The sequence below is a fragment of the Manis pentadactyla genome, chromosome 4 (genome assembly GCF_030020395.1).
Source record: "Manis pentadactyla isolate mManPen7 chromosome 4, mManPen7.hap1, whole genome shotgun sequence".
Taxonomy (NCBI): domain Eukaryota; kingdom Metazoa; phylum Chordata; class Mammalia; order Pholidota; family Manidae; genus Manis; species Manis pentadactyla.
In genome coordinates this window covers 12,253,929-12,279,605 of record NC_080022.1, presented here as the reverse complement: position 1 = coordinate 12,279,605, position 25,677 = coordinate 12,253,929, and the positions used below count along the sequence as shown (strand labels likewise).

The 25,677-nt window shown below is 52.9% G+C and overlaps 1 protein-coding gene across 4 annotated transcripts; it reads left to right on the top strand.

Annotated features, from left to right (window-relative positions):
• The first annotated feature begins 409 nt into the window (after window positions 1-409).
• RCC2 (regulator of chromosome condensation 2) lies at window positions 410-25,211 on the top strand. 4 transcript variants are annotated; one of them, XM_036914417.2, is made up of 13 exons: window positions 410-616; window positions 1,649-1,937; window positions 7,536-7,629; window positions 10,533-10,676; window positions 13,330-13,461; window positions 13,817-13,905; window positions 14,907-15,021; window positions 16,860-17,026; window positions 18,153-18,333; window positions 18,645-18,750; window positions 19,951-20,023; window positions 21,994-22,071; window positions 22,805-25,211. In XM_036914417.2, the coding sequence occupies exons 2-13, from the start codon at window positions 1,656-1,658 to the stop codon at window positions 22,907-22,909; spliced, it is 1,566 nt and encodes a 521-aa protein (XP_036770312.1). In that variant the 5' UTR covers window positions 410-616; window positions 1,649-1,655; the 3' UTR covers window positions 22,910-25,211. The 4 variants fall into 4 exon arrangements, with proteins under 4 accessions (XP_036770312.1, XP_036770309.1, XP_036770310.1 ...); XM_036914414.2 differs by having other exon boundaries at window positions 7,536-7,653; XM_036914415.2 differs by having other exon boundaries at window positions 445-699; window positions 7,536-7,653.
• Window positions 25,212-25,677: the final 466 nt, after the last annotated feature.

The following is a 25,677-nucleotide window of genomic DNA, read 5'->3' as shown; positions in this document are numbered from 1 at the left end:
AAAATATAGTTGCTCTCTGCACAGGAGAAAATTATTCTAATTGTATTCACCTTTCATTCTCATCACTCAATTAGGGCACGTCCCTGGTTGGCAGATGAGAGAGTAAAGTAACTTTTTCCAGTGGGTGTCCTCAGGTGACCTGTCTAGACGTGCCCGGGAAAAACAATCTAACATTCTCCCAAACCCCGAAGAAATCTCTGACGCGCAGGACGCGTTGCGTAGAAGGCCTAAGGCGGGCTGCGCAGCCTGTGAAACGCGCAGGACCGGGGAGGGATAAGTCTGGCGGCGTGGCGCCCGGCGCAGGCTTGGGTGGGCCGGGCAGTCCGCCGGGCGCAGGCGGAGGCGGGGACCGGTCCCCCGCGGGTCCGCCAGCCGGCAGAGGGCGCGCGCGCCCCGGGCCCCGCGCCGCCCGCTCTGCCGCGCGCTCGCTTGCCGCCCGGCCGCACATGTGTTTCTGTTTTGTGTTGTAGCATTTGTTCTGGAAGCTCGTATTTACATTTTAAGTGTATCTGGTGAGTGGGCCGGATCCCTCGTCTGGGCCGAGGGAAGAGAAAGCCCTCCGGTTCGTCTTTTAATTCTTCTCTTCCTATCTCCGGTTTCTCAACACTCCAACCAGGTAGGGGCTGAAAATCAAAATCGATAATGTTCAGTTTGTGGAATCTGGGAAAGTTTATTTTTTTCCTTTTTGAAGGAGGAAAGGTAAAAAAAAAAAAAAAAAAACCTGGGACAGGGGGGTTGGGGGATTGAATGAATAAAAAGGGGAAGGAAGGCGGATCCACGTGGTTTAATCGGAGACAGACAGAGATCCCATTGTTCATAATAAATTTAAAAAAAAGGAAAGAAAGAAAAAGCGCAGGGACGCTTGGGGAAAGTAGCGGTGGAACGGGGCACTTGGCAGCCGAGATCCGAGGGATCTGCCGGGCCGCACGTTCGGGGAGTGGCCGGGAGAGTTGGGCACCATTAAAGTTTTTATTTTACGTGTCTGTGCAAGCAGGTGTTTGGGCCTGGGGGCCGGCTTTATCCGTCTCTCCTTTTGCGGGGACAGCCCACCCGGAGGGATTAGGCTAATTACAGCCTCAGGTCTGAATCCTTAGGCTGGGGCGGAATTGGGTGTCCGGGCGGGGATTCGGGGAGAATTGCATTTAATGAGTGGGCTTGGGGAGGGGTGCGCGGAGACAAAAGCAGCAGGTGGGACGGCCAGAGAACGGGGTATCTCCTTTGCAACCCGAGGTGCCAAAGGGAGATCTCTGAAGTGTCCTGAAGCCTTCTTTAATTAGAACCTAGAGGATCGTAGGTTCCTTATTCTTTCCCTTTACTTTTTTGGGGATCAGGTAGCAATTGTGATGCGATGTAGACAGGTCTAACTTGAGGATGTGCTGGGCGGTGGGGGATGTCTCCATTTTTTTTCTTTCCCTGAGCGTATGTCAGTCGGAACCTGGGCTCCCGTGCGGGATTCCCCGGAGGAGGGGCGCCGGGGCCCGGGAGAGGCGCGATTTCCTCCTGGCTCGCCCCCTTTCCGCCCACCCCGCGGCCGCCACTTTGGGGAGGGCAGGGGAGGAAGTGGAGGCCGGTGGCTCGGCTGCGCTCCCCTCCCCCCGCGCAGTTTATAACCCGTCCATTGTGCGCCGCTGCCCCGTGTCTCCTCCAGCGCGACCATGCCCAGGAAGAAGGCGGCGGCGGCGGCCTGGGAGGAGCCGAGCTCCGGCAACGGCACGGCCCGCGCCGGGCCCAGGAAGCGCGGCGGCCCGGCGGGCAGGAAGCGCGAGCGGCCCGAGCGCTGTAGCAGTAGCAGCGGCGGCGGCAGCAGCGGCGACGAGGACGGCCTGGAGCTCGACGGGGCCCCCGTTGGGGGCAAGCGCTCGGCGCGGCCGGCAGCGACCAAGGCGGGCGGCGCGGCTGTGATTATCACGGAGCCGGAGCACACCAAGGAGCGCGTCGTGAGTGCGGGGCCGGGCCGGGGGCCTGATGGTGGGACGGATAAACGGGGGCGAGGGCAGCGGCGCGTGATTGCGCGCGTCCCGGCGGGGGCGGTGGGGCCGGCGCAGGCCGCGGGCTGAATCATCGCCGCGGCACAACAAAAGGGCGCGCGGGCCGGGGGCGGGCGCCGGCCCGGGCCCAGGCCTACAGACCCCGTTCGCTGCCCGCCCGCGTGGCCGTTGGCCGTTGGGGCGCGCGCCCCGGGCCCCGCCGGGGGAGGGGCGGCCTGAGCCCGCGCCTGGGGGTCATGGCCCCGCCCCCGGCGCCGCTCCAGCCGCCTCCCTCCGCCTCCCCTCCCCCGCCCGCCCCGGGAAGGGAGACTTTCTGCAAGTTGTCTTGGACCGGACAAGGGGACGAGCGCGCGGGACGCTGGGGACGGCACCGCGTGCCCCGGCCGTCGCCGGGTCTCTGGGGCCGCCGGACTGCCGGGCCACCGCGTGGGGAGGGGGCCGCCGGTGCGCGGCGGGGAGCGGCGGTTAGCGCCGGGGCTTTGAGGTTCCCGCCGCCTCGGCTCCGGCGCTCCGGGGGGGCGGGGCCTGGCAGTCGCCGCGCATGCCCTGTGCTGCCCTGCGCCGTCTCGCGCCGCCGGGGAGGCGGGGGCGACCGGCGCCGGGGCGGGGTGCGAGGGCGCATGCTCCGGAAAGCCCTCTGCCGGAGGTACATAAGCCCCCCATCCCCGCGGTCTGAGAGGTGTTTGGGCTTTGTTAGCCACTTGTGGTCCCAGGGCGCACGGGTGCACACTGGGTTCTGTGTAGCCCCCCAGGGGAGAAGCATGTCCTGTGGTCTGAATGGGCTTGAATTTGCCAGTTGGAGTGGGGCCTTGAAATCTTGACCAATTCCACTTCGGTAGCTCCAAAATCCTGCAGAGCCAGAGATGGTAACTTGGGGCCTGCGATCGTCAAACCCAATTTTAATGTGGAACGTTGTGTTTACGAGAGGGTCAAAGCTTTCACCAGATTCTCAGTTAACTTCAAAAGAGTGAACTTCCAGTTAGGGTCTGGAATAGGGCACCTGGAGAGGCCCTTCCCCTCTCCGAATGGGGTGTGGAGAGTTAACGGAGGGTGTCTGAGGGTTAACTGGTCCACAGCACTTTCTCCCACAGATGCTCAGGCGGCTTAGAGGGGTAAAAACAATGCGTTTCTACATCCGCTTTATAGATGAGGAAGCTGGGGCTGGGGTTGAAGGGCCTAGCCCAGGAACGCATGGAGCTAGATTTCCACCGGGCTTAGGTATTTTCTGATGTCATCTTTAAGGCATTTGCAAATTGTTCATGTGAAAATGCTTTATAACCGTCCTCCGAGGGAAGGGAAGGGGTCAGTGTTAGGTGGTGAGGCAGCCAGAGGCGAGGGAGAGCCCTGGTCCTACCTTACTTCGGGTCTAGGACCAGGTGAGCACCCGGAAAATTACCACAGAATTAAGAAGACTGAAGCACAGGAACTGTTTTCCTTTAACAAATTCAGCCCTCTCTGAGACTCCAGACATTTGCCCTCCCATGGCTGGGTGTTAGGAGAGAACTGGAAAAAAAGGCCAGCTGGGCTCTGCCTCCGCTGTATCTTCTCCAGTGCGTTCCTCAAAGGAAGACTGTCAGCTGCAGGGCTCCAGAGAGCCTGTTAGAGCAATGAGTTGTGTTGTCGGTGGTAAGAAATTCATACCCCAATGCTGGGATTCACCCAGAAACGGTAGGCACCGAATGCGCAAAGGGACCCCAGGCTCTCCCCCAGCATTGCACGCAGCCGGCTTGTCTGATGTAAATGGCATTTTCTTCGCCTTCCTGGAAGTTCCCATTGCTCTTTGGAGTGGACACAGCAGAAGCAGCAGTCTGGGGCAGTTAACATTTGCTTTGTGTTTATATCTTACAGATCTTGAACTGCTTGACATAAATATGTGTATGTACATACATACACATATCCATACACCCCACCTCCTGAAACAGCAAGAGGGCAGTTTCCCTTGGATGGGTCAGCACACTGTCCTAGGCTTTGTGCATCCAGGAGACAGACAGGGGTAACAAATGATGCTCTTTTATGCCTTATGGAAAGGACACACCCCAAATTCTAAGTTTCCATTAGTTCTGTTGAATGAAGGCCAGCCCCATGCTGCCCCATTGCCTCCCCACCAGCCTAGGTGGGCACTATCCCTGGGTGGACCTCCTGCCCAGCATCCCTGGCCCCAGGTCCCTAGACTCTGCAGGCAGCACATGGCTGGATCTGAGCAGTCTGCAGATCCTGTGTGCTGCCACAGGCCAACAGCAGTCCCTAGCTTGTTTTAGAAAGAGGCTTTTTACTGAAAATCTTGCAAGCCTTGCCGCTTTGAGAGCTGCTTGAAGGAGCTGTGTGTGAGCAGCTGCCAGGAGTAGTTTGAAACTACAGTTAATTCAAAGCTGTAGATGTTAGGCTTATGAAAAATGAACTCCAGGTACTTAATCTGGTTGAGGTTGCTTTGAGTAAAAAGCTGTGTACTTTTATAAAACATGATTTCAGTCTTAGAAAATGCTCTTTCCAGGGATCACGGGTTTATATGTAGTCATGTCAGATGCACATTTTATGATTGTCTAGGGTGATGCAGCCCAAATTCCCTGTGAACTTCATAACCCTATAGGGTAAAGCAAGCAGCCTCGGCTGACTCCTTAGAAGACAGGTGAGTGTTGTAAGCTGTCTAGGTTTTTGTAGTGTTTTCAGTGTTGGGTTGCTAAGATTTTGTGGACCCTGAGACAGATCTGTCCCATCTCAAAGGACCAAATAAATAAAACTGAAAACCGAGCTGGAAGTCTGTTGTAGTTGATAGCCCTTTGGGGAATTTGTTGTAGCCTACATTTCTCTATAGGGGTTTCCCTCTGCAGAGAGTAATGTTTTCTAAATGGATATATGTTAAAAGATTGACTCTTGGCCTCATAAACGTACTCCTTGCACTTAGGCAATGACTCAAAAATTGCTTTGGACCAGAAACCTCATTTTGTTGATTGAAGAAGTTTGGTGCATTTTTCTGCTGTGGCCCTTCATCTCGGCCCAGCTTATGTGCCTGGGTTGTTGGGAAACAGCAGGGTGAAATGAAATTTCTCTCATCCTGTTGGAGACTGTTGTACCAGCTTTTCTGACACATGGCCTTTAGACAGTGCAGTATCAGACACTGAGGTCATCCAGAAAACCATCTCTGGGCCCATCAGTGAAACTGGGTTATGCCTCCAAGGGGTCACATCACCTCTGGGTCTCAGCCCTGACAGCCATCACTGGAGTTCCTTGGGATGGACACAGAAGGCATCAGGGTCTCGCCCACCATATGGGCCAGTTCAGGTCTATGACAAGAAGAATAAGGACTGTGATTTAAGAGATGTTAAGAGTTTTGTTATTTTAATTATTTCACATAAGATGGAAGAATTAACTTATAGAGGCGTAAAGGTACATGGCCTATAGCAAAAAATTGGATAGATAGCGATGGAATACAGCTACTTACCTCCATGTAATGTGTGAGGAAAGGAGCCCATGACAACCTGAGTAAAATGACCGTTCCCTTCCTAGGGATGAGACCACTGTGACTAGAGCAAGCTCGGTTTACCAAGGTTTTCCAGATAACCCATGTCAGAAAGGCTGGGTTTTTGTACAAATGCTTAGCTGATTTGATGGGCCAGTATCCACAAGCCCTTGACCCCTCATGTGGATGCTGACACCTCTGGGTCACAGAGGAGGCTGCTCCCGTCCAGAGCAGCGTCAGGGGCTCTGGCAGGTGGAGCTCAGGTCCTGCAGTGACCAGCGGCACTGGTGTGCTGTCTCGGTGTTGAACGGTGTAACTTTGTCAGCAGGTGCTGCACGTAGCACTTGTGAGTCCTCTGCCCACTTTGGGGGACAGGAGGCTGCCTGGCCTGAGGCTGCAGTCCTTGCAGTGCCCTTCTGCACTGTTCTCTTGCCCGGCAGCTCATACCACAGTGCCTTCCATCCTGGGTCTCTGCTGCCCCCTCCACATGGACCCAGTCAGGAATGGAGAGCACATCAGTGACCCGGAGCTACGCCTTCCATGGGGAACTTGACAGAACTGGCTGCTGTTTATCACCTGCAGTAGACCTGCAGAATGTTCCACCCAGGCTGGTCAGTTGAACAATGAAGGGAGATAACCAGGGGAAACTAGGCTCTTATTCCGGTAATCTGAGTCTTGGCCCCGAGGGGTGGGACTGCTCTCTGATCAAGGTCGCTTTCTAAATATTTAAGCATGGTGAAGTATTCTCCAGTCCAGGCTGTTCGTTGCCCCTTCGCAAGCTGGCTGCGGGATGTGTCCCGTAGCTGTACCACCTTCCTCCAGCTGCGTAAATGCAGGCGAGCATGATGGGACCTGTACTGTGGGTGTATTCTGATGCCAGGTTTGGGTCACGCGGAGTCTCCCTGGGAAACAGAATCATTCATCAGGAAGATGTGTTCCTTGTACAAATGCATGCACCTTGTTGCCAGAACATCAGCAGCAGGGCAGCCACTGTAGAGGTTAGAGTGACTGCATCCTGAGCTGTTTGGCTTTTTTTCTTGAAGCCTTCTAAGAACAATTCCATGAACTGAAGGAAATCTTTTTAATGGCCTGGAATGGCGATGTAAAGGATGAAGGCAGAGAGGGAGGGCACAGCTGCCCTTGCCCGAATGGAACTGAGTGGGTAGCTCAGAACAGACTCTTTACTATTCAGAAGGTGTTTGGGGCCATTTCAGATAATAGAGCAAAGTGCTGAGAAGATTATGAGGACCCCTCTGAATTGGACAGTGGCCTGTTCAAGTGGTGCATATTCCCACTGGTGCCTGGGAGTGTGTGGCCCCGAGTGTTCTGTGTTCATACTCTGAGGGTGGAGACCGGACGGCCGGTGACCACAGCCCCTCCCTCTCCAGCTGGCCCCTGGGTGTTACCTTGTCCCCCTCACCACTGCTCAGCTGGCTTACTGCCAGTGGTGAGGATGCGCTGAGGACGGACTGCCTGGGTCAGATCGCCCAGCCACGACTCCCAGTTCTGTCTGCTATGCCTAACCTTCTGCTGATGGGGAAAGTAAATCTGGTGCTCTTTGGCGCTGGGCGCAAGGCAGCACCCAGGGGATGATGGGGAAGTCAGCTGGAGTGAGTGATGCTGTGCAGAAGGGACTTGGGGCTTGTAAGGCTGAGGTCCCCGTGTGGAGTGCTGGGCTGGCCGTGGGATAATGTAGACTTTGCCCCACAGACAGCCAGCTTTTGATACTCCTGTGTGACACAGCAGCCCTCCTGCAAATGTTGCATACGGGAGGAATGTCATTTGGCTTACTATTTAGCGTTCTGCAAAAGATATTTTACAGAGAAATAGAGGAATAAACATGAGCCTAACCAACAAAGCTGCTGGGTAGGTTCGGGGTTACAAGCTGCTGGGCAGGTTTGGGGTTATGATCATTGAAGCCGATGAGAGGTGATGCCTCGGCCTCTTGCTGTGCAAGCCGCTGGGTGGAAGTACTAATAAAGCATTGATTCTTTTTTTTATTTTATTTTTTCTGCTGTCATTGGACAGCCTAAGAAAGGTAGAAGCAACATTGCAAGCTAATTTCTTTTTCCCTGTCTCTCTCTCTTTAGAAACTTGAAGGGTCTAAGTGCAAAGGGCAGCTTTTGATTTTTGGGGCAACCAACTGGGACTTGATTGGTCGAAAAGAAGTGCCTAAACAGCAAGGTAGGAGAAGTGCTTTCGGAAAAGGTATGAAGCTACTACTTACTGAGCGCTTCCTGTGTCCTAGGTGTTCAGTGCAATTCTGGTGACCGGCCGCCAGGTAGGGCATCTTTCCATTCACAGGAGTATTCAGAGAGGCCAGAGACTCGGTGGCTGCACAGCCACTCTAAAGGTGGAGCAGGGTTTGAACCTGGTCTTGTGTGAGTCTCTTACTTTATAAATCTGGCTTTAAAAAAGCCAGTTCCATTTAAGATGAACCGGAAAAAGTATAAATAGCAGCTTCAAATGCACATCAACACCTTTCCATGTTCTCATGTCTCTTACTTTGATTAAAATAAAGAGGCTGGTCCTGTGGAATATCACAATGTCCTAGATGTTTGTCACAGTCACATGTCAAACTTGGTAGACGTTTCAGAGGAGTCCACGGTTCCTTGTCAGTTGCCAAATTGTTCGAGGAACTGGCTTGACAGAGCCAGTAACAGCCTGGGGGGTGGAGGGGAGCAGAGAAGTCCTAAGAAACAACTTCCCCCTATTGCTTTTAGAAAATGAGTATCTTCCCCTCAGGAGAATACTGGCCCATCCCTGAGAAGTGGAGCTGGCACCTTGCCACATTTTATGGCTTCTTGATTTCCTTTGGAAAGAGGCCCAAAGTACTTTCCAGCATTGCACAGTGAACAAATATTTGCACACTGTCACTCCTAGCGCCTCAAGACGGGCGGTGGACAGTTTTACTCTGAGAACAGTAGGAGTCTCAGCAGTGCTCGGGGTCCAGCTGAGTCAGAAATGGGTCTGAGCCATTTTCCTCCTGTCGTGGAAAGTGCCCAGCCTTCAGGGACCTGTCTGCCTGGCAGCTGGTGTCCAAGGAACGCCACCTGGCGTGTACTAACCTGAGCTCTGTGTGTGTGCATCGTCCCTCAAAGCTGCTCTTGAGGTGAGGGACCCACCCGCTCTTACAGACCCTCAGGCCGAGAGGTGGGGAGTACGTTCCAGAGGAAAGCCGAGTGGCAGAGCCAGGGTTGGCACCTGCGGGTGTTGGGTGGGATGGGGCAGTGAAGCCGGGCCCACTCCTCAGTTACCACCTCACACCTCTGAGGACAGAAGACAGGGAGGTCACCTTGCAGCTCTCACGCTCTAGTTGAAGGGATTTTGCCCTAATGGCTCATTTGAAGAGTGCTTTTTGTCTCCCTCCTGTTCTACCTTTGCTTTCCTAATTTTTCTCCCTCCAAATGAAGTTTTATGTAATTAAAAAAAAAAAGTTCAATATTTTAAAATATCTTTTGGCCCTTCATGGCCTTGCCATCGGACATAAAAAGGAAGGGAGGGAGGATTTGTTTTTCCACTGGTGCCAAACGAAGGGAAGAACGATTCTTCTTACCCCTATCCCCTGCCCTTTTCCAGTGTGTTCCCTTGAAGCCTGCCTTCCCTGGGGGAGAGCCCGTCAGCTCCACAATGCCTGGCTCATGTACAGGGTCACGTAGTGATTCGTGTTCTCTCCAACTAGGACCTGGTGACAGGGGCTGCTGACTGCCGGCCTGGCTGAGCAGCCCAGGACTTGGGCTGCCGGGCATTTAATCTGACTGGAATCACTCTGAGGGGGTTCCTGGGAAGCCAGGAGAAACCTGCCTGCCAGGAGAGCCAGGGCACCTCGGGCGTTGGTGTTGACGGGGCTGCTGTAGGGAAGGCAGTTGGGCAAATCAGAGCCTCTCCTTGCCCGTGAGCCAAACTGGGCCGACTGTGGCATGGCTTTCCTGTGGTGGCCCTTGGCACTGTGTGTTCAGATGAGACGTCAGTCACGCCACTGTTCTCTTGGCCTTCGTGATAAATAGGCCTTCGCAGAACCCGTGAAGCCTGTTGTTTTTGGTTTGCTCTTTCCCTGGAAACTTGGTTTTCCTTCCACATTTTAGCGTAGAGGGGCATCCTTGGGTGGGGCCGCTCAGGAGTGTCACTGTGTGATACGGCTTGTCCGGACTGCTTAATACTGGGGGGGCCCTGGCTCTGCTGCCTGACCAGCCCCCTGTACTGGTGGGGTGCAGGCAGGGTGGGGATTGGTGTTGAACAGTTTCACAGATGCTTTTCCAGTGGAGCCAGGAATTGGAGAAACCAGCCATTTAGTCAGTTCTTCATCCACACCAACCTGACAGTTTATCTGGTAGTGGCTTGCATTTCGGAACAGTAACAAAAAAGCACCAGTAGGAAATAATAAGTAGAATCGGCCATGCCCTGTGCACTAATGGGCAGAGTGGGGGCCTGGAGGGGGGTGGCCGTTGCATGCTCCCTCCCGAGTGCCTCCTAATGCTGCCGAGTACTCTCTGCGCACCAGGTGTTTGGGAGGCCCCCAGATTCACAGGGCACTCGGGTGTGGGCAGAGAGGGCTTCCCAGAGGAGGGGTGCTGACCCAAGGTTTGAAGAACAAGCGGGAGCAGGGAAGGGCAAGTACATGTGCAAAGGCAAGGGGGTCATGACATGGCCAATACAGCGGGGGCCCTGAGAAAGGAGGAGACCAAATGGTGGGAGCTGGAGTTGGGGGAGGGCTGTTGGTGGGGCCCCTCTGCCAAGGGCCTGATGGGTGTGTAGAGAGGGCAGGAATCCACTGCCAGCTTCCCTGTTTGGGGCCGTCCCCCACAATGGGGCTGCAGGAGGGATAGCACCCCACCTTTGGGCCACTTGGGCAGTGGCACCTGGGTCTGAGGTCCCTGTGCATGGGGCAGAGATGGGGGTACCAGCCACATCAGTGCCCAGATGGCCACTGACTCGGTCTGTGCCAGCTCTGGGGCTAGTTCATTTCAGAAAGCCCTGTGGTGGTTTCAGAGGAGAACAGACCCTTGGTGGCTAGTGACATTTTTGGGGGTGCCCTTCACCCATCAATCACTGTGGGTGTTTGATTTGCGTTCTTGTTCTCGTTGCAGCTGCTTACCGCAATCTTGGCCAGAATTTGTGGGGGCCCCACAGGTACGGGTGCCTTTCGGGGGTCCGGGTGCGGACAGTGGCTTCGGGCTCATGTGCTGCCCATAGCCTCCTCATCACCACGGAAGGGAAGCTGTGGAGCTGGGGTAAGTACCAGGCTCAGCTGGGCAGGGGGTGACTTAGGCCAGTGCCCCTGGCGTGGCCTTCCTCCTCCTGGCTGCCTCTCGGGCTCTGCTGCCATGCAGCCCTCATTTCCTCTTCCTCATTCCCAGCCGGTCTCGTCTATTCCCTGCACACACACCCCCACCTCTCCTTTTCTGCCATGTGTTTGTACATAACCCCCTAATTATTAGAATCCTCTTGAATAATCTTTTCCTGAATGTTCTGACTAAATCTGGATCTTTCTGATCTCGAAGTGCCTGGAATTGAACTCCTATTTTAGGCACACCGTCCCCCCAACAGTTCCCCTTCCTGCTTTGTGGCACAGTGTGACGTAAGAGCTGTGCTCTTTAAATACCTCCAGCTTTGATGACAAGCCACTGTGTCTCTGCAGTCCTGTCCCTCCGTTTCTGGGTATCACAGGTTTTGTGCTTGTGGCCTATTTTGTCTGTTTCTTATTATATTTCCCTGGACAGTTAAGGATATTTTTTCTGAGTCGATTTGCTTTCCCCACTGCTGGATCCCCTTGCCTGGGTCCTGGGAGGTTCCTGTCCTTGGCCTTTTAGCAGCCCTCCAATGTCAGTCTCCCCTACAGAGGGCTTCCAAGCAGTGCCACCCATTTCCTCTTCCAGATCATTAATCCAGGTATTGACTGAGGCTTAGTTCAGCCCCACGCCCTCTGGTAGTGCCCAGACTCTTCCTTCAGCTGGGTATGTTGGCATTTGTCCCTGCCCTTTGTTTCTGATCCTGTGGCTGACTTTTAAGTCCATATGACTGCATTTTTATTTTGGTCCATTTGAACCATTTTTTGCAATTTCATGAGCTGCTGTACCAAAGTCCAAATATATTAACATCTGTTGTCTTCCCCGTACTTTGCTAATTTTGTAATTCTGTTGAAAAAAGATAACAAGCATGTCTGGCCAAAATTTAAACTGTATAGTTTCTGGATGACATGCTGACATTGCCATGATTTTCCTTTTCTCCTGGTCTGCACAGAGGTGGACCCTCCCCCAGCAGTCCTCCTCCTCCTCTGTGTTCCTGCACCGAACACGGCATTCTGCATCAGAGCTCCACACTTCAAATACCTCAGTTCTGATCTCTTTACTGAATTTCACTTAATGTGGTGCTTTAAAAAGGTGCCTCATACTGACCTGGGCAGGGAATGCTTCTGAAGGCTGTGCGTCTAACTTGGCACGTCCCACCCCCTGGCAAAGATTTGGTCGTGCTCTGTAAGCGGAGTTGGCATTGCGGGGGTGATGAGCTCATGGGGGTGTGACGAGCCCACTGTTGAACAGAGGTTGTCCAGTGTCCATAAACATTAGCGCTACGGTACGTCGCTGCACCTGTCAGCCTCTCGGGCCCCTTGCTTGCGCTGACAAGCCACAGCCAGCACTTAGCTTTGCATTTAAAGCCCCTTTCACAGTGAGCTCGGGCAGCTCCTGTTAGAAGCTGGTGTTTGCCTCTCCTACCAGCGGACTGGAATCAAAGTGTAATTTTGAGGGCAGTTTTCCTCATAAAACCAGAAGCTATTACTTCTCAAGCCCTCTCAGGATACCTGGTGCTTGTCTTTGTTGCTCTTGCTCCTGCCTTTCTCATGACTAACACTGTTGGGAAAAGGTGCAGTTACCCATCCCCCACCCATCACACACAATTGCCCTGACTTTTTGGCTCCATAAAATGTTCAGAAATCTCCCCAAACATTCAGTTCAACTGTGGTTTTTCTCCTGGCTTAGCAGGACCCATGAGTGGCCCATAGAGTTGTTTTGTTTTGGAACTACTGTAGCATGTGTTGAAAACTAGGTAAGGTGTGGGGGCATCCAGCCGCCTCCGGGCCCCCCCCAGAGCATCGTGTCTGCTCTGGAGCTGAGGAGCTTTGCCAGAGGGCTCGTGCACCGCCGAGGATTCGTGGCAGGGGTTGGCCTGTTCGGGCCTTCCTGCCACCTGACTGTGCAGCTGGTGCTGCCCCAGAGGTGGATGGGGGCCAGTGGCAGAGAGGGCTTGTGTTCCGAGCAGGTCCTCCTTTGTCCACCGCCAGGGTTCACGTGGCTGGGGTGGTCTGCAGAAAGTGGGGTTGGCACTGTTCTGTGAGCATCGTTCACCTGGCAGATGAAAGAAATGACAGGTAGAAACCAAATGGGCCATGGTAGATGTCCCAAGCCCTGAGGTAATTAAACACGTGTGGAGCAGGTGTCAAAAATGGTTGCTCTTTAAATACATCTTCAAGTGGAGGGAACGAGGGAATTGTCTGACAGGTACTGTGAGAAGTGACAACTGATTTTCCATGAGTTTGTCTGTTGTATGCGGCATCAGGCCAAACCTAGCTTTCCTTCTGTTCCCCCTGGTAGCAGAGAACTTCCAAGAGTGCTCACGTGTGGGTCCCAGCTACCGTCCCAGAAAAGGGGGTCAGAGAAGGGGAAGTAGGTGGCTGCTGGCTGGCAGCTGCCTGCAGAGCCCTCTCTGGGGAGGGCACCATATGGCTTACCCTACCCCATGGGGGCATGCCTACGATGGCTGCCTGGTGTCCAAGAGGCTGGGGCTGGCTTTTCACCTTGTTCCTGGGTGTGGAATTCAGAGAGCGTGTCTGCTTGCCCCCTGAAGCCACCCTGACTCCTTCCCACTTCATCTTGCTCTTACCTGCAGGTCGAAATGAGAAGGGGCAGCTGGGACATGGCGATACCAAGAGAGTTGAAGCTCCCAAACTCATTGAGGGTCTCAGCCACGAAGTGATCGTGTCCGCGGCATGTGGGCGGAACCACACCCTGGCCTTGACGGGTAAGGGACCACAATTTTCCTAGGAACTTGGCAAGAGGCCACACCCTGGGCAGTGGGATGGAATGATCCTGGGACTGTTGGTGACAATCAGAAAGGTGCCCCCGAGGGCTCAGTGGGTAGCGGCCTGAGGGTGTTGAGAGCCTGGCCCCTGGGCATGGGAAGCCCAGCTGGCAGCAGAGGCCAGGCCAGGCCCTGGGTTCCTCTGTGAGCTTCCCTGTGCCCTATCACCTTTTAGAGTGCTTTGTTACATGCGTTCTTCTTGGCAGACCTGTTTTTATTGTTTTGGAGGCTTTGATTCCAAATCTGGTTCAAAACCCTCAGTATTATTTTCCCATCTATGGTAATGTTTTTCTAGAAACGGGCTCTGTGTTTGCATTTGGCGAGAACAAGATGGGGCAGCTGGGCCTTGGTAACCAGACGGACGCCGTCCCGAGCCCTGCACAGGTACTGCTTCTGCTGACGGGTGGGCGCTTAGGGTTTTCTTGGTTTTTGTGATTGATTTTCTGGGATGAGACGGTAGTTCTCCCAGTTGTTGGAGTTAATCTCTCTCTTCAACATGGGGGCTAAATGATTTGAGTGAAATTCACATTAGTCTTTAAAACAGGCTTAATTAATGTATGTTCACAGTTGAAAAACATCCTGAAAACACTTTCTGAATGAAGTAATTTACTTCAGAGGCCTTGTTTTTAAAAAGCCTGTTCTGTTCCAGAGAAAGTGAGAAATGTTGTATGGGTGTGGCTTTATCTGCAAATACTTTGAGTTTTGGCCTTGTGTGAAGTCACTTGCCAGATGCTCAGAGAGCTTAATGAGGAAGAGGGGGACTCCGATTTCTTGGTCTTAGAGGAGAGAGTGGCCAAGCTCGTCTGTGGTTTGAAGGATTTTCGAAGTGTCCATTCTATATGCCGAGTGCTGTGCCCTGGAATGGCACAGTCCCCAAAATAAGCAAAATTGCTGTACAGGGCCTGGATTCACACACCCGAAGTCTAGTTGGGAGCATGGACCTCCCTTCTGAAATGTGCGTCATGAGCAGTAGCAAGTACTAAGTACTGTCTTTGTTCCCAAAGCCCATGTTGAATTTACTTACTCGTGACCGTAGTGAGATTTGGGAGCTAAGTGTTGGTTGCTTTCTGCTTAACTCACCCCCACACCCATACCACGTGGTTGAATTCAGTATTCGCTGGGCCCCAGGATGCATAAGGTGCAGTGCTGGGCATTTCAAGGGATGCAAAGAACAGCGACAGCATTTACCCATCTGGGAATTTGACGCTGTACCAGGATGGTGGGGGCACGAGGGTGTTCTACATTCTAAGCGTTCGCCTTCAGGATTGTTGAGTTCATTACATTTCTTTTGTAACTAATTGTTGTACACCAACCTGCAAAGAGGTAGAGACATTTTATCAATCTTCTAAAAAACAGTCTGAAAGTCTACTGTCTTGTCTTTTCAGATAATGTACAACGGCCAGCCAATTACCAAAATGGCCTGTGGGGCTGAATTCAGTATGATAATGGACTGCAAAGGAAACCTCTATTCCTTTGGGTGCCCTGAATATGGTCAGCTGGGTATGGAATTACATTTTTTAAAAGCTCTGTAGTCTAACTGTATATTTGGAACCAGAAGTCAGTGTGAAACTGCACACACGTGTTAGAAATGTGGGTAATTGATGGCAGATAATAGCCTTGCTCCATTAAGTGGGTCTCCTGTTTAGTGGAACAGCATGTCATCACTCACAGGCTCCTGGACTTTACAGTGATGCGGGCTTAATGCAAAAGGCAGGGCTTGAGTCTGACAAGATCCCTTTTTCTGATTTGGGTATTCACTTACATATTGAAAGGATTTCAGAGCTGTAAGAAGGAAAAAAACAAACCACCTTTATTCAGTTCCTTTGTTGAAAGTGAGAAAATGACACAAGGTGAGTAAAGGGTTTGAAGCCCTGGCCCAGGCGAGCAGGCGCACACACGGGGAGCCGCGACGCACGCAGGGGGCTGGGATCCCTTCCTGCTGTCATTCCCTAAACTGCGCTCATCCAAAAGCACATTGACTTACGTCTCATTGAGTAGAAAAGAAAACCTCAGAAAGCGCTTCTTATCAGTTCTGAGGCAGGAGAAAATGTCTCTCTATCCTGAATTTACAAGGTCTCCATTTTCTTTTCCCACCTGACACCAAAGTGTTGTTTTGCGCCTTCCGGCTGCCTGGTCCCCTCCGAGTAGGAGGTGAGGCGTGGGCGCCCTCTTCTGGCTGCTTAGCCGCACACCACTCGGATCTGTGGCTCCCCCGGATCTGGGTTGCTGGGTCTCCACGTCAGTAAAGCCGGCAGATGGAAGACTGTATAAATAGAACGAGAAGCATCTCCCTGGACCTAGACTTTAGGGAACAGTGACTTTGTGAAACTAAATATACCTCAAGTCAGAAGTGAATAAGAACAGCTCCTTACGCACATTCATTGTTGGTTGCCAGGGAGTTGCCAGACTGCCGGAGGAGCCGTTTCCATGGCCACAGGCTCTGGTGCCGTACCCAGCCCTGGGCAGAACCCCGGAAGTGTGTCTCTGGCCCACGTCCAGCAATAGGCCGACTGCCCTGCTGCCTGTGGCGCCCAGGACGTGCGCACAAGCCACTTGTCGTGGCGGGCCGCCTTTCCTTGAGGGATAAGTCCGTGATCCCAGCACGCACTGAGCGGTACTGTGTACCAGCCACCGTTTGAGTTCTTCACGCAGAGTCTCGTTGGCTTTGTTCTACTCATTTAAAGGTGGCTTGAGAAATTGGCTTGGTTGATATTTATGGAATCACTAACTTCCCAACTTTGAAAACTTTTCAATCTGATTGTCCAAGTCCAGAGAGATCCGTTTTGGAATCAGAACATAGGTGTGACCTTGGCGAAGCGTATCGCCAGCTCCATTGCCCGCCCCCACTCTTCACCACACAGTTACTGGGTCAGGCAAGGCAGAGGTGAGAATGAGCCCTTTAATTCTAACATACAGGTTACTCGTAATTTATAAAGCGGTATGTCTGGTACTGTGTGTGAACTTTTCTGTCCAATCAAGGCCCCCAGGTTGGGCACAAACCATACTCTACAAACCATTCGGATCAGTAACGTCCAACTTTTTTGACTGCAGCCCACAGTAAGAAACGTGTTCTACATTGCAATCAAATCTGAATGTAAAAGCACAAAGAATTTTCACAAAATCCTTATAACAATGTCCTTGGGTGTTTCATATTCTGTGTCAGTGTTTTTAAAAAATGGTTTGTTTTAACCCACAAAATCAATTTCATGACCCACTAATTGGAAGGCTTCCTTGGTCAACGAAATTGCCCTGGTGAGGCCCCAACCGGGCAGGTTGGGGCAGGTGCTCGGCTGTAGCCCACTGCTGACTGCTGATGGCTGGCTCTGTCGTCGCTGCAGGACACAACTCAGATGGGAAGTTCATCGCCAGGGCGCAGCGGATAGAGTATGACTGTGAGCTGGTGCCCCGGCGAGTGGCCATCTTCATCGAGAAGACAAAAGACGGGCAGATTTTGCCAGTCCCAAATGTGGTTGTACGAGATGTGGCCTGTGGTGCGAACCACACGGTAAGGCTTGAGTGGACGGTGTACGCATCAGTGTCCCGGCACTTGGCTTTGCCCGGGACCTGACCCCAGGCGGCCTTGCCATGCTGTTCTCTGGCCCTTCACACCATTTGCCCTCGGGCTTAGCTCTTCCGTGAACAGCTTTCTCTTAACTTCTACAGGCCCACCTGAGTGGACAGACATTCTGGGTTGGGATCACGTGGTCAGCATTTTTCTGGGTAGGCTTTTGGCTAACGACATGGACATCTTCCTAGGTCAATAGACCCTATCCCATTCTAGGGGTGCTGAGTAGTTTTTAGTCATTAAGGTTGTTTCCTTAGAAGTCACTTTATTTAAGTGGCAATACAATCTTTGTTCATGTGCCTTTCCATATGAGTTGCTTCGTGCAGCCATTTTGTCTCCTGAGTCAAACTCCGTTGTCTTCTCTCACAAGAGTGCTGGCTGGGCGCCCGGGCATCCCGCCAGGGGCATGGCTCCTCCCCTGGAATCTTCCCTGTCTGGGGCACAGTGACTTGGCCCTGGGAGATTTCAGTTCCTTCTAGTGTAAACGCTGTGGTTCTCTGCTGTACAGTGCAGTCAGGGGAAGTGAAGTTAGATCTTGTTTAGGCCTTTTACATCAAAATGTTTTCACAGGTTGTGCAATCACACGGTTCAGACATTAACATCAAGGATGCTGTGAAGAAAAGAAGATAGCTTTTAAATTGTTGAAATGTCAATGTGGCCAGATGGAGGTCACCTGTGAACATGGGTGGGGAAGTAAAGAAAAAACCAAGGCAGGCAGGCTGGCCCATCTCCTCTCTTCCCTTGTTCTGCAGTTTAGTGAGTATTGTGATAGGGAATTGAGCTCATCAGCCTGCTCTCTGGAGACATAACCCTCTTGGTTCTGATGAGGAGAAGGGAAAGACATGTGACTTAAAAAACAATTAAGAATGGAAAAGTCCTTGGTAGAGGAAACAGGAAACGTCCTTGTATAGCTGCACCTGCTCCTGTCACCTCCGCCAGTTGGAGGCAGGTGGGGGCTGCCTCCAAGTGTTTCTGCCCCTTCGCCATCAGGTTCTCTGGAACAAACACAACAGATGACCCCTGTTGTTGGTAGGCCCGTTCAAACCCCATGTTTCTCAACTTGCAGCTGGTCCTGGACTCCCAGAAGCGCGTTTTCTCCTGGGGCTTCGGTGGCTATGGCCGCCTGGGCCATGCCGAGCAGAAGGATGAGATGGTCCCCCGCCTCGTGAAGCTGTTTGACTTCCCTGGGCGCGGGGCTTCCCAGATCTATGCTGGGTACACCTGCTCCTTTGCCGTCAGTGAAGTGGGTTAGTGATTTCCTCCGTCTGGGCCATGGGAGGGAGGTGGCCAGAATCAAGCATGGTTTTTCCTCCCTGGTACGTGAGTGCTCCAGTGGGGAGCCACGTAGCCGTTCTCCTTGTCCCAAATGGGGAACCCTAATTTCATTGACTTCCCAGTGTTACTTGGTTAACATAACAACGCTGCCTTGTCGTCTCCGGTGCCAAGTATCTTGTACAGAGGGTCCTGATCCCCTTGCCTTTCTCACTGATGTTGCAGAGTATGAGAATTAAGCTCTTGAGATGTCTGGTCATGTGGGAACATGTTTGTCTTTCTCCAGGTGGTCTGTTTTTCTGGGGGGCCACCAATACGTCCCGTGAATCGACCATGTACCCAAAGGCTGTGCAGGATCTCTGTGGTTGGAGAATCCGGAGCCTGGCTTGTGGGTAGGTGGCAGGGTCTCCTGGGGGAGTGGCACATCTGATCGCCCTCCTGGGTGTGTTGGACACATTGGGGAAGTGCTGCATCCTTGAGAGTGTTTTGCTCACCCTGTCAGGGCGCTGCGTGCACCAAATTCAAGGGCAGGAGTGGGAGGGCTGGAGAGGTTGGTGAGTCTTGTTTCACTGCCTTTGTGGGAAGAACCTGAAGGTCTTTGTTCTTCAAAGGCCAAGTATGCTGTGTTGCTTTTGTCGCCTCAGAATTAATCAGTGGTACGGAGAAGGCAGGTAGTGACTGTACAGCATCTTATGCTGATGGACAGTGACTGCAGTGGGGGGGGGGGGACTTGATCGTATGGGTGAATGTAGTCATCACAGTGTTGCTCATGTGAAGCCTTCATTAAGATTGTTTATCAGTGATACCTTAATTTAAAGAAATCATACTGAGAGTGATTGCTGGTTAATGATCCCATTGCTCTTGCATTGTGCTGGCTTAACATGAACAGCACTGTTTAGAAGGCAGTATACTCCTTTTTCAGTGAGGTACTAACTTTGAAATCATGTGGCTAAGTCATCAAAGCTGCAGTCTTCAATGAAGCCAGCTTTATATTAAAAATACATACATTAAAATGTACAACCACAAAAAAAGGTTACGTGGTGGGATTTCAGTTACTCTGACACTGGGAAGAAACTACCCAAATCGGTGGTTTTCATTTTAATTTTGAGGACAGTTTGTTCAGCTGTGTAGTAAGTCTAAGAGTTTGATTGCGTTAATGGGCTGTCGGGCTAGGGGAAGGCGCCCTGCCAGGTTACTGTCCCTTCCACCCCCTGTGGGCTGAGTTTTCACGTCCTGATAGGGACTCACCTTTTCCTGCTGTGTGTGTTCACCATTAAAAGGACGCTTCTTTCCACCCCCCTAGAGTCCCAGAACCTGGGCTGGGGTGAGGCGGGAAGGTCCAGGGCCCTGTGGTGCCTGACACTAAGGGTTTGCCATTGGGGCCCACGTGGGATGGTGGTTAGGGTTCATCAGAAGTGGTTGCCTACCCTGTTACTTGGACATGAGTGGGTCATGGACATTTAATGGGATGTACTTGACCTCTATGCTAGAGAGTCTCACCGTGCTCTTGAGCATGTAGCCCACAGGAAGTGTTGGTGGGGGCATGGGCGGGGCTGCTGGGCACAGTGGTGACCGCCTCTGCCTTTCTGTAGGAAGAGTAGCATCATCGTGGCTGCAGACGAGAGCACGATCAGCTGGGGCCCATCACCGACCTTCGGGGAGCTGGTAAGCTGGGGCCGTATGCTGAGCAGCCGTACCCCACCCAGGCTCTCTGAGACTGCCTCCTAAAGTTACACGGAAGCAAGTGGGCCTTTTACTTTCTGCCCAGTTGTATTAAGGTCTGCAGTGTTCCCTAATCTTTGGGCCACATCCACTTTTTCAGGGATGATTCCATGCCCATCAAATAATTATAAAAGTCCTTTCTGTCCACATTGTAAATAAGGAATCGGGTGGTTTCAGATCCCTTTTTTGGTAAACTGCACTTGTGGTGTGACGGTGACAGGCATGCAATGATGCGTCTGCCTCCGCCTTCTAGAGGGCTTACATCAGGAGCACATGTCTTCCGGTTTTCCCCAGGGCCTCAAAGCCTGGTGTTTTTTTTTTAGCCCAGGGGGCAGCTTGTGTGCCTCAGGGCAGCATGCCTCCAGGCCAGCCTCAGGTCGGCTGGGGATGTCTCCCCTCGTTTTCCCTGGATGGGTTGGTCTGTGTTCGTGCTTCCCTTGCTTCCTGGACTCTGAGGACTGGTGGCTCTCAGGCTCTCTCTCACACTGGCCAGGCTTTCCCCTGCCAGATCTGGCCCTTAGGTTTTGGTGCTCAGGGGGTCCTTCACGCCTCATTTCTGCCTCAGGAGCAGCTGGGCTGTGGGGTGCATCCTGGCAGCACCCCACTTCTAGCTGGGACTCGATTCTCAGCCCAACTCCACTGTTAATATCCTCCCAGGAACGCCGTTTCCCTTCCTCCAGCCTGTAGTCCTCGTGGGCAGGAGCTGACAGGGTTGCAAGGGCGGGGAGGGAGGCCTTCTTGGGCCCTTGAACCTCCTCCAGGACTGGAGGGGAGGCGTGCCTTTTCTCGGGGCTTCAGTCTGGGGCTTCAGAGGGGCTCCCCATCAGCAGACAGTCCAGGTGGCCCCCTCAGAGGGACTCATGGGGAACCTTGAAAGAGACTGAGGACCTGGCCCAGCTTTTATGGATGTTCTTGCAGAAGGACAGATACATGGGTTTTAAGGCCTACCAGAAATGGACTGAATACCAATTTTGAAGCCAGTGGGAGTGAGGGGGACTTGCTGGGTAGCCTTCCAGGTGAGGAGACGGTTTGCATCTTGGAGGAACAGCTCGCTTTAAGGGAAGGTGTCACGGTGGGAAGTGTGGGGCCTGTGGGCTAATGTAGGTGGGAAGGGAAGCCCCCACTGCTGTGTAGCCTCATGTTGGAGCTGAGGGGTCTGCTGCCCTTGAAATCGCCCATCTCCGTGCTCCTGCATGTGGTCCCAAGCGGACCCCAGTCAGTCCCATCTGTCTCTGGTGCCCTGGCTTATCAGCAGATGGTGGTGGTTGAGCCTGGAGATGGCCCAAGGGACTGAGCAGGCCTTTCTTTCCCCCTCACCCTGTCGGCTCCTGCCCACGAGAGGACTCTTGTATTAACTCCCTGAGGTTCCGTTTTGTAAGTGATTCAACGTCAACCATCTTTTCTGTGTGCTTTCCAAAGTGTTTTTTTTTCCTCTTAATGTTTAATAAGAATATTTGCTCATAGTTGACTTAATCACTCCTACAAAAGAGGCAGAAACTTTGAGCAATCTTGGCTTTTTTTTTTTTTTTTTTTTTTTCAAGTTTTCCTGTTTCCTCCTCCTAAATTCCCGGGGGATGGTGGTATATGCCAGACCATAGGGTGGGTACGTAGACAGCAGCGTTCCTGTGCCCTTATGGTCTGGAGGGCTGCAGCTGCCATTTCTTCCGCACTCAGGTTGGGGCTTTTCCCCCAGTAACACCGCCCAAAAGGCATCCGTTAGGCGTGAATCCCGCGGGCTACCGGTCAGTGCCACAGGCTTTCTTGAGATGAGAATGGATCACCTGTTGGCAGCACCTTCATGGATAAATGTCGCCCACTGGCCTGGCCCTGGTTAGTGGGATGCCAGAGACATGGCCGCTTTGGGGACGTGTCGCAGCAGTGCCCAGTTCAGTGTGTCCTCTTTGCCTCACCAGGGCTACGGGGATCACAAGCCAAAGTCTTCCACTGCAGCTCAAGAGGTGAAGACGCTGGATGGCGTCTTCACAGAGCAGGTGAGTGAGCAGGGAAGCCATGACAGCAGAGTGACGTGCCAGATCCCAGCTCACCGACGACGTCTTGGGCAGCGTTGCTGCTGCCTGGGGCTAAGGTATTCTGATGGGTGTGAGTCATGAGCAGGAGCAAGCGCAGGGGCTTGCTGGCCAGGTTCAGCCGTTCTCAGCTGCAATGAAGAGGGCCACAGTCCAGCCCCACAGTGGATTTTCTCTGGGGGCAGGTGCATAGCCCTCGTCTGCTCTGTACCATCACCCAAACTCCGCACCATTAAACCGTGGGGCAGATGGCGGGGTGAAGCTCCTGCTGTCATGCCCGCCAGGCTGCCAGCTCTCGACTGCCAAGACAGATGGGGCATATGCCCTTACTCAAAGCAAGATTGTGGTCCAGAGTGGTGGAGGGGATGGGAGCAGGATTCCTGTGTTCCTGCCACACTCCACTGACAGTGTTGAAGCTGTGCTTGGGGGGGGGGGGTGGCCTTCCGTGGGGCCCTCCCACAGCACCGGGAGGGCTGTCGTTGGCAGGGCATTAGTGACTGGGCACACTGACACTAGGTCTTTAGTGAAGGGCTTTTACTTACTCATCAGGAGTCCTGTTTTCCCTCCATACCACCCTTGTTTGCCAGCCCAGCTCACTAGTGTCCTGCTGTCCGCCTCGTTCTCATCAGCTCCAAAGTCAGTTTGTACCAGTGGGCCCAGGCACCCTTGCACACCCAATGCTGATTTGTTCCTCCAGGTTGCCATGGGCTACTCGCACTCCTTGGTGATAGCAAGAGACGAGAGTGAGACTGAGAAAGAGAAGATCAAGAAACTGCCAGAGTATAACCCCCGCACCCTCTGACCCCGGGGTCGTCTTCAGCTCCACAGCTCGCGCGGCAGCTGTCATGTCCATGTGCACTGGGACGGGAAGTCAAACGAGGAATTTAAAAAAGCAAAAGTTGACCGAAGGTGCATTTTTGTTAGACTCCCTGAGGTTCCGTTTTATAAGTGATTCAACGTCAACTACCTTTTCTGTATGCTTTCCAAAGTGGTTTTTTCTCTTAATGTTTAATTAAAATATTTGCTCATAGTTGATTTACCATTCCTACAAAAGAGACAGAAACTTTGAGCAATCTAGGGTTTTTTTTTTTAAGTTGTTATTATTCCGCCCCTCCTAAATACACTTATCAAAACATCCCTTTCCACTTGTAATTAGCATTGTGATCCGAGTGGGTGCTACCTGGGAGAGGAATCACTGCTTACTCAGAAAAAAGCAAGTCCCATAACTTAATGGGAACTGGCAGCATCTGGGCAGAGATAGTCCCTGGTGGCAGCTGTCCGTCCGGAATCACACCCTCATGCTTCGGGAGCCTCTAGGTCACCTTCCTGCTTTTTCCTTCTGACCAGCTGAGGCTTGCGTTTGTTCTTTTTCCCCTTGGCTGCTTGTAAGCCCCACTGCCCTTTGGCTGCGACATTAATAGAATCTGCCATTCCCCCCCCCTGGTGGGGGCTCTGGGGTCTGTGTTTAGCCATTTATATCTACTTTAGCTGTAAAAGTCCAAATGAAAATCAGGTGATAGTGGAACCAGTGGGGACCTGGGGGTGGGCAGACGTGGGGACGTATCTCCAGCCCAAAGGCTCCTCGCCAGCACTCGCCGTAGAGATTGATTGGCCAGCGGTAGAAGGTACATTCTGGAGGCCTTGCAAAGAAGGACCGGCCCCGTGCGTGTCAGCCTTAGCGCCACCGCTTCTGTCTGCTCTCCCCATCGGCTGGATCCTGCTGGGCCAGGCCCAGTCTGTTCCTGAGACTCGGGTTCCTGTTCTGTTCACCCAGTCGTCTGGTGGCGTTTGCTTGGCTGTGGTACCAAATAGCTGGGATTACGAAGAAGTTCCCCCTCTCCACATGTCAGCACAGATGCTGTGACTGCCACTGCCACCCCAACTCCCCGCCAAGTGCCCTCTGCCTGAGCCGGTCACCTGCGTGGGGCTGCGCCGCTCCACATGCGTTACGAGGTGCCTTTCCTGGAACCCTCCTCTCGCTTGGACCCAAGAGATGCGACAGCTCTGGCTGGGGCTCTTGGTTTCGAGAGGGTCTGGACTGGTTTGGGTGCTTTAAAATAGATTTCTTAGTTCAGTGGTGCTTACGGGGGAGAATGGGGATAGACCCTCAGTGTGAGGTGGGGTGGATGGGAAAGTGAAGCATTAGTCTTTTTATTTTTGCTTTGCTGTTTGTTGCCGCTTGTCATTGTCTTGATGTTAAAATGCCAAAAATGATCTAGTCATTGTTGCTTTTTTCCCTAGTCTTCCCCCTGCCGCTCCTTACAGTGGCTTCTGCCTTCGTTGGGCCTGCAGCAGTTCTGTCACCACCAGTCCCGAGGCGCGTTGCCTGCAGAGATGGGCCTGCATCTTTAAGATTTAGTCTGATTTCATGCTCGTATCTGCTGTCCTGTGTTGGGTCCGTGGTCCAGGGGAGAGGCTTCTGCAGTTGCAGAGCTTCCTAATTTGTCCAAATCACCCCACAACCACCAGCTCTGCTCAAGCTCCCATGTGTGGAGTCATCTGTTTCCCTGGACAAGTCTCTCTTGACATGGGGCTTGGGCATGTGCTGCTTGGGCCCACGCAGCCCCCCATGTCTCAGGTGGTCCCACAGGCTGCACCCCCACCTTGGCAGAGCTGCCCTCAGCAAAGCAGGGCTCGGCTTCCATCTCCTCCTGTACTAAGCCGATGCCCCCCGCCAGCCCCTGCTAGGAGCCCTTGCCAGGGCCTGGAGCGGGGAGGGATGTACCTTCAAGAGAGGATGCCCTGGTCTCTGCCAGTCACTCCTTTTGGTCTAGAATTAAAAAGTGAACTTCCTAATGGGGGAGTGCCTCAGAACAAGGAGTTGGGGGGTGGTCCTACACTCAGAGAGAGAGAGAGAGAGAGAGCGATGAAGCCGCCCGGACTGGACGTTGGTGTGCTCTAGGCCGACCCTTTGGGCATGTGGTGTCTTCCAGCTCAGGAAGGGGAGTTTGGAAGAAGAGGCTTAGAGTAAAGGGAGATGTAAGAAGAGGTGGTGTGATTTGGTCGAAGGTGCCTGGTTTAGTGCTGTAATTGTCTTGTTTTTTTTATATATATATATTTCTTGGAGTAAACATTTTAAATAAACGACATCATTGTTTACTCTGTTTTGGCTTTTGCACTTCTTTTTCAGTAGAATGAACATAAGAACAGCTCTGTGTCAACTCCCTGCAGGCCCCCCCACCCCCTGCCTGCTGCCCAAGCTGGGGCTCCCACAAAGGGGTTGTTGGAGTGAGGTGGGCCCCAAGCAGCAGGGCGTTTAAGGTGCTGGGCTAAAACCTAGAGTTCGAGGTGAGCGGAGCTCTTAGCTCTGCCCTTCAAGTGTGGGGCCCCTGGAAGGGGCAGCAGTGCCTGGCTTGCCCAACTCAAAAGTGGAGTCTTTTGGGGGGGGGCTTTGAGAGGAAGAGGTGACATCAGGCATGGAAAGAACAGTGGTGCATCTGTGTGCCCAGCAACAAGTAGTCTCGTTCCCCACTCGCCGGGTCCAGCCCTTGAGAAGGGAAGCGCCACCGCTGCCTGTGAGTGTTGAACGGGCCAGGGTCCGCCCCTTACTGGCAGTGTGGCAAGGTGCCC

Excerpts from the sequence above, each read along its gene's own strand:
- RCC2 (XM_036914414.2), top strand. The coding sequence starts at position 1,656 with ATGCCCAGGAAGAAGGCGGCGGCGGCGGCCTGGGAGGAGCCGAGCTCC. Across the intron at positions 10,677-13,329 it reads AGGGAAGCTGTGGAGCTGGG|GTCGAAATGAGAAGGGGCAG; the intron begins GTAAGTACCAGG and ends TCTTACCTGCAG. Across the intron at positions 17,027-18,152 it reads CCTGTGGTGCGAACCACACG|CTGGTCCTGGACTCCCAGAA; the intron begins GTAAGGCTTGAG and ends CTCAACTTGCAG.